At 34.4% G+C, this 12,682-nt stretch overlaps 1 protein-coding gene across 1 annotated transcript; it reads right to left on the bottom strand.

The window, feature by feature from the left end:
• Positions 1 to 5,227: 5,227 nt before the first annotated feature.
• Positions 5,228 to 12,376, bottom strand: LOC131946772 (arginine-hydroxylase NDUFAF5, mitochondrial). Its single transcript, XM_059307700.1, has 13 exons — positions 12,294 to 12,376; positions 10,482 to 10,762; positions 10,130 to 10,170; positions 9,502 to 9,613; positions 8,499 to 8,605; positions 8,314 to 8,353; positions 7,921 to 8,031; positions 7,550 to 7,636; positions 7,360 to 7,420; positions 7,143 to 7,226; positions 6,573 to 6,652; positions 6,008 to 6,061; positions 5,228 to 5,745 (listed from the first exon to the last, which is right to left on the bottom strand). The coding sequence occupies exons 2-13, from the start codon at positions 10,704 to 10,706 to the stop codon at positions 5,611 to 5,613; spliced, it is 1,137 nt and encodes a 378-aa protein (XP_059163683.1). The 5' UTR covers positions 10,707 to 10,762; positions 12,294 to 12,376; the 3' UTR covers positions 5,228 to 5,610.
• Between the last annotated feature and the right edge of the window lie 306 nt (positions 12,377 to 12,682).

The raw sequence follows: 12,682 nt of genomic DNA, 5'->3' as shown, positions 1-12,682 counted from the left end.
GCGACTATAAAAAAACTGAACTCACTATTTTCCTTCGTATGCCGAGGTCACTCTACTTCATTATACCTATTGACCTATGACATGGTAACTTAATGTTTTATAGTAGGCTTACAAGTAGAATTATAAATTATGGTTATGAATATTAAAATTAAAAAAAAAAAAACTTAAAAATTAATTCTTGTTTGACAACACGATGCATTTTGGAGCATCAGGCAGCAGCATCGAAGCCCTAAGCGCCTTTTTTTCCACATTGTCATTCCTCTGGAGCGCGTGTCATTCCTCTGTAGCGCGTGTCATTCCTCTGTAGCGCGTGTCATTCCTCTGTAGCGCGTGTCATTCCTCTGAAGCGCGTGTACATACTCCTCGTATTCCTTGCTATTGTTAGACGTTCTCAGCAGCCGATTCCATTAGAAAACATTTTCATTCTGTATTGATGGAGTCTTTTCTTTCTGTGGACGCTCAACCTTTTCTAATACGACACATTTTACGCCTGCATCTACCGCTAGTTGTGAGAGATAGGAGTGTAGTTGTGTCATCAACCAGTTCCTGTTGCTCAACGGAATCCCACAAGGTTCATAGATATCGGTTCATCAGACCGAAATGAACAGGAAGGAGATCAACAGTCACATGTTACTACTCCATTCAGCTCCATTCTGGTGAACAATGAACAGAAAGGATATCAACATTACTACTTCACTCAGCTCCATTCTGGTGAACAATGAACAGAAAGGATATCAACATTACTACTTCACTCAGCTCCATTCTGGTGAACAATGAACAGAAAGGATATCAACATTACTACTCGATTCTACTCTATTCTGGTAAACCGGTAGCTTAATTTGCTGTCCTATCGTGTGTACATGCACACATAGTGGTTAGATGTATTAAAATATAGTCTACATTAGAAACATAAGATAATAGAAGCTGGCAAAACGCACTTGAAAGTAATATTCAAACAGAGCGTTTGTATGTGGTATTTGCATGTAATAACAGTAGTACATTTTCTATCGTTGATAAAAGAATATTTGGAAGCCACTAAGATCCGGGGGTCCTGAACTTAACTGACCTTTGACCATCAACAGATGGCCAATTTTTGTTAGTGATTGGCCCGATCAGTTATAATCACAAGGCTTCGGTCAGAAATAAACTATAGCAGAGATAGCAGGGGGTGGGGGTGCGTATTTAGCTTGAGCGGGCCCTCGGCTGAAAATGTTTGCCCCCCCCCTCCATATACATATATAAATATATATATATATATATATATATAAATATATATATATATATATATATATATATATATATATATATATATATATATATATATATATATATATATATATATATATATATATGTGTGTGTGTGTGTGTGTGTGCGTGTGTATGTGTGTGTGTTAAATAAAAATAGTTTAACAATAAGTAAACAAATGCTAGTGAAAAATTCCGAGATGGAAAATATTATGTAAACTTACGTTATTTTAGCTAGATAGTTAATACATGCTTAGCTCTTGTGTCACATGTTTTTTTCGTTATTTTTCATACCACTGGAGGTTAGATATACACACAAAAAATATACGGGTTCGCATCCATCAAGGAACGAAGAAAGGAATAAATCTTTATAACACATGTCATTAGAACAGGCGAAAAATGACTTTTTGAAAAGTCCTGTGTGGCCGACAAATGATAAAAGAAATTAAAGATTTACAGGATATTTAAACACAAGCAGTAGATCGTGTTGACTGACAAAAGCTCAATTAGTCTAGCGACACAGCTGTGTAATCGTTTCCTGATACACAAACATGTTTAGGTCGGGTGTGTTTAAAATTCGATGAAAAGATATTGGGATTAAATGGTAAAACATACAGGAAAATAAATACAGGATAACCTAATTACACCCCTGATATTGCAACTACAGTGCCTTTCAAATCGTGCTTGATTAGACCCATATGTTGTAATTTATCTTTAAAAAAGCATAACTATACAAAATTTTGATTTAGATCACAAAATTTGAAAACATCTCTCCATACCTTTCTAAATAAGCCTACTGTTGTAACCTTGTTAGGGTTATAGTGCTGCTTGTCGGGATCAAATGGAAGGCGCAGGGTCATAATAGATATGTCGCTTTGTATTACGTTTGTATGTGTGATCAGACCACTTAAAATTTACATTCTAAGAGCCAATTTGAAGACCTAAAAAATCAGGGCCTCTCACCCGCCCCCCCCCCCCCCCCCCCCTCCAATCCGCCATTGTCTGCCCTATGATCGCCAGGCTCGAAGAGGCAAATAAGAAAGACAAATATCTTAAACGATGCATCTAGGAAGTTTTAATCCAAAGTAACTAGATCTAGATAACCTACACCTAAAAACTATGACTATCCGAAACCTTAATTCTAATAACAGATATGTAAAGCATATTTCCATACGTTTCTTAGTAATGTAGCTGGTGAGCAAAGACGGTCTAGCATTTTTTCATTCATTGCAAGGGTTAGTCTTTAATTCTGCTGGTCTGAATGATTGTAAATGATAGCTCATTCAGAACAATAGCATTATTTTTATTTTATGTTTGTGTACCACCGTGTTGCGCTATCTGATGAAATAAAGTTTAATTGCTGGTTTCTGTTTAAAATAGATGGGGGGGGGGGGTCAATAGTTTGCCTCAACTCATTTGTCAGAATTCGGTTGTTGTTTATGTATTTTAAACTTTAAAATCAACTAATTTTATTGTCATAAACGAAAGCTGGTCAGGACAATGTTATTTTAGGAAGCGTCCTCTTTATATAAACAATGTCTGGGTAGGAGGTGATGACAGCTGACATTTATACTTAAGTGTTTGCCCGTGTTTGATATTTTTTACAAAGGCAATAAGCGTGTAGTGCAAATATTAATGCATTGGTTTTTATAGTAAAGAAAAACAATTTGTTTACTATGATTTGTAAGAGAAAATTCGGGGGCCCCCGGCAGCAGCCCTACCAGCCTCCCCCTTTAAACTAAGAGATATATTTAATGTTTTTTAAAAGTCCAAGAAGGAAGCGATGACAAGTGATCATTAGTGATGTTGCCTACACAGATCTTGTCAGCCCTAACAAGAAGCCGCCCCACCCACCCAAACATATAATGACAGCAGTAATTCCCATGACGGTGCACACGCATCCCCCCACCCCCACCCCACGTGCATTGTCTACCCTCTCCACCACGAACAGAAATATGGTTGCGAATTATTTTACACCTCTGCCAACATGTGTCTTTACGCTCGCCAAAGACATTAGACACTGCAGCCGTTTTGTTCTGAGCATGCGCAGTTAACACACTTAACGACCGATAAAGTGATATGTAAATTAGGCCTACATCTACTTTTTTTTAAAAAAGCTCAAAACTTTTACTGGACTTAGGGGTCATCAATAAATGACGTCACGCTTTTTTGGACGATTTTCACCTCCCCCCTCCCCTCCGTTACACATCGTCACAAAAAGCTAGACCCCCCCCTAAAATGACGTCACACCTCAGCCTACAACCCCCCCCCCCCTCAAAATTGCAGTTGAATTATTTTAAACAGCTATTTTTTTTCCAAAATCGTGTCTGAACTCTGTCAAAATAAAGTATTTTAATAAATTATTATTGCAATTTATTAAAACAGCTTTCTAAAACGCAAAATAACGTCTAAAATTCGTTTTCTAACATTGCTTTTTTATAATGCAAAAGTGTGACGTCGCACCATCTGAACCCCCCCCCCCCCCCTCATCACACACCGTCACAAAATTGCGGACCCCCCTCCCCCTACGAGTGTGACGTCATTTATGGACGACCCCCTTAGTAAAACAGACGCACTAAAACACTAAAAGTGACCATCAAGAGGTCAGCTGATTGGTTGATAGTCTAAAGGAAATGGCTACAGACGACTGATGATATTTTCACGTTATTTTCTTGGTCCTTTTATTACTGTCAATTTTAACAATGACACTCGCCAACTGTCCGGAATATGATCCTGTGCTTTTTTTAAATGGCACTTTCAAAGCACCCCCCCCCCCTCCTGGAAAGAAATAGAAACATGCAGTTTATATAGAAAATATCTATATATATATATATAATTCTCTTCTGGAAGACGCTAGAAAACAAGCTGTAAGCGCGCTCCCTACCACCCCACCCCTACATGGTCTGATGAGCTGTGGTTCACGCTAATGTTTACATTCGTGGAGCTGGGTTTAGTGACGGCTATTAGGGGCAGATAATTTAGTTTGAAACGATTTTAAACTTAGGGGAGATAACTAAGAGGAGGGTATGGGTAGTATCATCCTTAACGACCTACTGATAGTGTTTTAAAGCAAATATTTTCAGTGCCAGCATTGGTGCTGTCGAATTCACAAATTATGAATTACTGAAAAGTAGAAAATAAAACAACTAAATAGCGGCGTATGCTATGCCGCGGGTCGGCTCGTATACTTTATATAGTGTCCGCTCTCCTTTTCCCACTCCTCTACAAGTGCCCCGGCCCTCCGCCCCCCTCGGAGAAAAATGTCAGAAAAAACACTAGATGTAGAGCATGTTAAGATGTGTAACACTATTAGCTGTACAAGACTACCGCCGTTAATGAGCTTTTGTTATTCTGTTCACGTGTACCAGTGCTGTTCATGTCAGTTGTGAATTGCGTCCATTCGTTGAGCTACACACGTCACCATGACGACCTAATGTAGCAGTTTAAAAACCAAACACTACCTACACTAAAAATTAGCGGATGCGAGGTCTGAGAGGGCGAACCAATGGCGTTTGGGTTTTGAAATGATCGCCTATGTTGTGGTAAACACCTTTCCCCAACAAACTGTCGTGAGCTTATCCAAACTAAGGACGATAATCAGTGTACATTTATCATAGTTACATCCCCTGAAATAGCTCGAATTTTTTGAAGATGCTAAAAATTGTCTACTGAAATACATCATTTGCTGAAATTGAAAATAAACACACTTTTGCGGCCAGTTTCTCACTTCCCTAAATCTGGCCACTGTAATCTTAGTTATTACACGCTTTTTATATTTTGCCATCTTCTAATCCATGTCAGTAAAATTACCTGTACAAAACTGAATCTTCGTGCTAGCCAGAAAATTTGGAATGGACATCTCAGGCATGCACATGATTTGCAACCATTTTAGGGAATTAGTTGTTAGTTTTTTAAAACATGTTTAGGAGCTCAAATGCACCAGTGACTTATTGTTAAAATGAGTGATAGACAAACACAAAAATGTATTGTAATATTTATTTATCTATAGTGTACACGACTTGACTTACTGCATGTCTAACAGAAATGGACACTTTTTCTAATATTTTCAGATGACATGAAATAATGTAAACAAAAAACATAATAAAAGCCCACAAATAATTTTTCTCTTTATAAAAACAATAATGTATTGAATATGTTAAAAACAGTAATTACCTTTTATAATTGTTTTTAAAAGTATTAAAAATTACCTAGAAAATTTTTAATTAATTAAGGACTAACAAGCTAAAATAAATCCAAACATGTACAATCTCACTCACATAAAAACTATCAGCCAATAGACATTACAATTACTCGTTTTACCAATATTTACATTTGAACATTCACACCCCTAAATTTAACTAATTATTATTGCCCTTTTCCTTTGCTTGGATCTGTGTCATCATGTTTTGTTTCATCATGTTCCCCTGCTTCTAGTTTTACAACTTTGACACCATCGATTTCAGCTTGCTTCATTGTCATTTGCTTGGCCAACTGATCCAGCTGAAAAATGGCAGATAAAAATATGAGATAAAAGGGTGAGATAAAAATATGAGATATATGAATGTAAAATAAAAGTGTGAGATAAAAATTTGAGATACATGAATGTAAAATAAAAATGTGAGGTAAAAATTTTAGATCTAGATATCAGATAAAACAATTAAAAATGTATAAGAAATGGCAGAGAAATCATGCCAAAAACCTAACATTGATGGGCTAACTTCAAGGCTTTGTACATTGATAAAATTGTGTGATAAAAACTGACCTTGTCCAAATCTTTTAGAGAAACTTGACCTGATCCACGCTTGGCTGGTTTTGGCTGGAAAATTTGTTTTATTCATTAAAAAATTATTCTTTGTTATTCATTGAAAAAAATGAGCATGTAGTTTAATTTATTGCAAAACTATTCTTTTAATATAACTCATGGCATAAATATTCATTTAATGTAATTCGTGATAGAAATAATCATTTAATTTAATTCGTGGCAGAAATATTCATTTAATGTTATAATGAACCTAAATAGTAAAACTTATTAAATTTTGTTTTATAAATGACCTTAGAAAAGAGAAATGGTGCAATGATTTTGTTCTAAAAATGTAATCAATCCACAAATGTTTTCAAACAATCTCAACACAGAATTACTGTCAACCTGTGCTTATAAAAACAGTAGGCCTACACGTGTAAACAAAAAATAAACATTGCTTTTTTAGCCTTTACAATTACATTATTTATATAAACAATCTATTTTTCAGCATTTTTTTTTTGGCAGCTCATGTTTTCTTGTAAATTTGTTTATGTTTTTTCTAGGCTTTTAATTTTGTTTTACTAACCTGGCTTGGGTCAGGCTTCCAAGCAATGAAGTTGATGACTTGAAAGGTTGCTGGGATACCTTTATCATTGCCATACATTTCTGAAGGATTTAAATAAATTAGAATCATTTAAAAAATTATTATGCCAGAGAAAAAAAAAACTAATTTAAAAATCAGATTTTAAATAATAATACACAATTAGGGCTCGGCGTAGTCGAGTCGGTATAAGCTCATGGCTGCTAAACCGAAAGGTCTCAAGTTCGAACCCTTGGGCTGATGAGGCTCGATAGTTGGGGACAGCAACTTTTCTAGGAGAGACAACTCCAAAATCAAACAACTGCTGCCTTGTAGTTTGTACTTGGTTGGACAAAGGCTGTGGAAGCAAATAAAAAACAAAACAACGAAGGCTCAGAACGGAGTCAACGGCCTAAATAGCGCATATCCAGTTGACACTTATACTTAATTGAGTTGGAGGGAATCCCTTTCAACACTAAAATTAAGAACGAAGAAGAAAAAAAAGATCAATAAACCATTTTTTAAAAACTTGTATTATGTGCTTTTGATATTATCTAAAAAACCAAAACAAGTCACCTTTGTAAATAGAAGCTGCAGCGAGCATGGTGTCACGGTGGAGCTGGGGTTTCCTCCTCCATGTGCAGTTGTTCTCTCCCATACCTAGCAAATAGATTGGTTAAATTATTTGTATACAACTTTATCTTATTTTATGGTGCTCTATAATCAATTCTATTTTTTTGTATAAGTTTTTACAGCCAGTAAATAATTGTTTGTTAATTTTTATAAACCCTACCTTTAAGGTCATACATGAGTTCAAATATAGAAGGATACGTAATTGTCATCTCATCCATATCCTGAAATATAGTTAATAAATAGGCCTTTTAAACTTATAGAGATACAAGTTTTTAGAAGAAAAGAAAAATAACTGCAATATAAACTGGTATGGGAATAAACAGAATACAGTAACACTGAAAACAACTCACAATAGTTAGCAAGGTAAATCCAGTTCTTGTGAGCAAACTTCCAAGGTCATTTGCTGTGGTGAAGGGGGAGATGTGGGGGGCAAAACCCTGCAGGAGATTTTAAAACATGGGCCATACAACATAATGTGACAACAGGACATACGCCATACAATATAATGTGACAATAGGACATGGGCTATACAATATAATATGACAACAGGACATTGGTTATACAATATAATATGACAACAGGACATGGGCTATACAATATAATGTGACAATAGGACATGGGCTATACAATATAATATGACAATAGGACATGGGCCACATACAACATAAAGTGACAACAGGACAAGAGCCACACAACATAATGGGGCCACTAAACTACTCACCCCCTCCCTCTCTATCTCAGCAAGCTGCAGGGACACTCTCAGCTGGTACAGTGTGTCACCTCCAAACATGCAGCCAATTATACAACAGTCATTCTTCAGAGCCCTGAGGATCTAGACAAAAGTTAGGGTTTAATAACATTCTTCAGAGCCCTGAGGATCTAGACAAAAGTTAGGGTTTAAAGATGGTATAAAAGGGAAAAATTGACTTTAATCATGTTTTGAAATAGATGAATGACTAGTATTATAAACTCATCATTTCATTAATATTTGCAGAAATATTTTTAAAAGTCACAATAAAATAAAAAAATTGCCTTGAGTGAAATATTCTTGTTAAGAAAACTTAAAAATACATCTCAGGTCATTTAACAAAGTAGCGCTATAAATAGCTCCTACCTGACTTAAGCACCCTGGGAGGTCATTCACCCAATGGAGACTGAAATAAAGATAACCAGTTTACAAACAACGTCTAAAAAAATGTTTACACAATGCATACAGAATAAACAGTTTTAGTTGCTCCAAGTTCTAAAAATGTGTTAATATAAAGCAGGTAGTTTATTTTCTATCTAGAACCAACTCACCTCAAACTGCTAATGAACATGTCAATGGAATTTTCTTCAAATGGCAGATTTTCTTCATCAACCACCATTTTTTTAGTTGTGACTTCAGGAGAAACTGCAGCTTGATCCTTCAAAATAAAAAATAAATATTTTACCAATAGAGTGTAAAATAAGCAGTGATATACTCATTGGACCCAATGGTCAAATATGCAGATTAGGTAGAATTAATTGTCTTTTTAATTTCTTTCACTACAGCAAATTTATTTATATTTCGATGCCCAACTTTTTTTTACACATTTTGTACAGTTCAATTTATTAAAAAATATTAATAAGCATTTTAACAATAAATTTCTTACGAGATCTCATGAAACAACTTAATGATAATGCTTAGACTAAATGCTTATATGATGGTATCACAGTGCTGTAATAGTGTTATTATTGTTGTGTGAGCACTTTCATAGTTGCTAATGTTTACATTTTTAATATTTATAAATAGCACTTAACAAAATAACTGAAAACACAGCTTAAAATACAGCATGTAAAAATTTAGGCTTTAAATTTTTATCTAATTCGAGCCGACCCGCGGCGTATCATACGCCGCTATTTAGATGTTTTATTTTCTACTTTTCAGTAATTCATAATTTGTGAATTCGACAGTACCAATGCTGCCACTGAAAATATTTGCTTTAAAACACTATCAGATGGTCATTAAGGACGATACCCACCCCCCCCCCCTTGAAAGCAAACTCCTCTTCGTTACCTCCCCTAAGTTTAAAATCGTTTCGAACTACATTATCTGCCCCTAATAGCCGTCACTAAACCCGGCTCTATGATTGTAAACATTTAGCGTGAACCACAGCTCACCAGACTTCCTAGAGAGGAAGAGAGGGGACTGCAAGGCGCGCTTACAGCTTGTTTTCTAACGTCTCCAAGAAGAGAATTATATATATATAGATAATAATAGAACTAATACATTATCAGAAGCCAACAATTTTATTTTAATGCTACTAAACTTGGAACTCACCAGCAATGAGGGAGAGAACTCACACTGATATATCAGGTCAACACTATCTTTACAAATGTGTTTTGTAACATGTCCTCTGCCACTGCCCAAATCAACAACTACACCAAACCTCCTGTAATGCAGATTAAATCAATTCAACAACACTAAACCTCCTGTAATGCAAAGTCTGTCTCAGATGAAATCAAATCAACAACACCAAACCTCAATTAATGTAAAAAAAAAGTCTGTCTCAGATTAAACTAATTCGAAATTTTTACACAAACAAATTCTAATGTAAAATGTTTAACAGAACCATAGCAGTTTCTTATTTGAAAAATATAGTATACGGTCGAGTTCAATGACTGTTAGTGATGTACTAACATACTGAGTGCACTGGTGTTAGAATAGGTCTACTTAATATTATTTGGAGGAAATTTTAAACACTATTTTAAAATGTGATTAAATCACAAGGAACTAAATGTTGTATCTTTTATTTAAGAGGAATGGGTTCACTTTACATTATACAATTATTTATTAAATAATTTATTTGTGGATATAAGAGAATAGTTATAAAAACTCTCCAAAATGTAAATTGGCTATGAAACAATTTTACAACCATTTCTAGCTCACTTCTACACTTCTTTACTACCTTTTAATGTCCCATATTCTTTCAGCAGTCCTATAGCCAAACTGTGAAGAAAATGTTAAAGACACTTTAAAAAGAAAATCTGTATTGAAAGTAAGTAAACCATCATTTCAGTAACATATGGTTAAGCTTTAAAATGCTAATTTAAATATTAAATTATTTTTACACTAAAATCAATTAAGTAAATTTTGGTAGAATTACATTTATATACAGGTCAAACTTTTCAGGAATTGGTTCCATAAAATTATATTATTGCTTTCATAAAGCATGAAAATAGCAAGCATGTTTGAATAAATATTATTTAAATGTTTAGATTTGTTTTCATCAACTAAAAGTATAATTGTACAAAACATACCTCATCTTTCACATAATCGTAAACACTGACATCTTCTCCATTAATGCCTTGAGCAGCTCTCTCTCTCTGCAGCAGCTTAGCCTTTCTGTCAAAAACATTCATCAGCACCTCTTGTTGCGTGTTTAAACATCTGACAACAAGAGCATCTGTAAAACCAGAGCCAAGACTGCCAGTCTGTAACAACCTCGAGCATGCCACAGCGGCTTTGGTCAAAAGTTTACTCATTCTATTGCCAGAAATTGTTAACCTTGTTCCTCCAGAGTTTGACAAAGTTGACCATCCTACAAAATGTGAAACACGTACAAATTAAACTTTTAATAAGATAATACTAATATAAATTTAAGACTACATAATTTGAGCTGCTATCATCTTGGTTTCAGTCCCTCCCTTACTGTAGCTGCTTTGTTAGCAAAAATAACAACCACCAAATCTTTGAAAATTTTTTTTATTATGCTCAGTTTAATGTTAATGATAAAACTAGTTTTAAATGAGAAGAAGTAATTACTCGTATCCTGTGTGTCAAAATCATAAAATTATGGGCATAATCATACAAGCAAGCAGCCTTGGTATAATGTGCAGCACAGACTGTACTGACTTTAGTTTATAAATCATTAAAAAATAACTTAGAAATTAGTCTAACTCGTAAAGTAAAGTTCCCTTTTCAAACCTGATGGTCTATAGGGCAAGTGAAGTAGAGTTCACTTGTTTCTGTGACCTCGGCATATGAAGAGATAGTGTGATCAGTACTATGCCCAGCTGCCTTTACTTTCCCTAACATGAGTTAGGTACCCATCAGAGTTGGGTGGACTCAGGGACGGTCTACTGACTTGAACCTGGATTCGAACTCGAGACTTACGGGTTAGCAGTCCAGCTCTCTACCGCTAGACCACTCATTCCCCTATCTATCGTTTTAGGTAAGTAAAATCAGCAGAGGCTAGTAATGTGTGACAAAGATGCCTCATTGTTAAGGCTTTAATAGAAGTATATTGTGATATATTTGTGTCAAATATTATAGATAATTGAATAATAAACCAAAATCAAGGCTAAATATTTCAATATAGGCCAGAAATTAACTTAAAACAGCAGTGTTTGCTAGCAATATTTGCTATATAAACAGCAGCCATTTGTAAAATAGAGTGGCTTCCCCTGAATCTCCCGCTATAAGTTTACCAAAAAAACTTAAACAAGATGGCTGCTGAAGTAAACAGCTTTGTTGCATCTGATGAAAACATAGCTAGATCTAGTCTTTATTTATAACTGAAAAGTTTTAATAGAAATTCTATTAGAATTGTTTAAAAACAGGTACATGAATGAAACTTTGAAACATGTTTGTACTTTTCAAAACATAAATCTTCTTTAAAATGTGAAATAATTATTAAAATTTAATGAGGCACCTTCTTTTCACATTACTAACCTCGGCGGATTTTACATACAAAGCGATAGATTACCATGAGTAAAAGAGTATAGTATAGGCCTACTTACTACTAATTTAATTATAACTAATACTATACTATACACATATAATAACTAATGACACTAATCTAATTAGGCCCCTACTTATTAGGCCTAATATTTATTATTACTAGGCCTAATACTAATTAATTAGTTATCTGTTATAGTTAGGAATACTACTAAACTACAGGTCACTACACCTACACAGGTTAGGTTACTCTGGGTTAGCTATGAAAATTCGAAAATTCTATCTAAAATTTTATACAGATCTTGATCTTAACATAAGTAAATGAAAAATTTGAAATAGGCCCACAAAATAAATATGAACACTTCGTAATTAGATTCTATAATCACACTCACACCACTTTTTTTTAAAGTTAATTGTTTTTGTTTATTTTCATTTCTCAAAGTCAAAGCAAGACATCTTTATCCCTGCCAAAAACGAAAGTAAAAGTGGATAAAACGGAAGTTCACTTAAAAAGAATTTCATCACGACCGTAATAGAAAACAAAATTTAATATAAGACATTTTATTTTTAATCTGGTGAAGGCTGTTTTTACTGTTATTTTATAGAATACCTCTTTATAATTAAATGGTATTTAATAATAATATTTAATAAACCCAAGATAGAGTTGCACTTAAGGGGATTGTTACAATGACCTACGTGGATGGACCTTGGCTTAGGCAAGGAGGCAAAGATGTGACATGGATTTTGTATTTTCTTTAAAAAAAAAAAATAATATCTTAAC

Source organism: Physella acuta, unplaced genomic scaffold (assembly GCF_028476545.2).
Source record: "Physella acuta isolate Inbredline_101_S28 unplaced genomic scaffold, ASM2847654v3 ptg000571l, whole genome shotgun sequence".
Taxonomy (NCBI): Eukaryota; Metazoa; Mollusca; class Gastropoda; family Physidae; genus Physella; species Physella acuta.
This window is presented reverse-complemented; position numbering and strand designations above follow the sequence as displayed.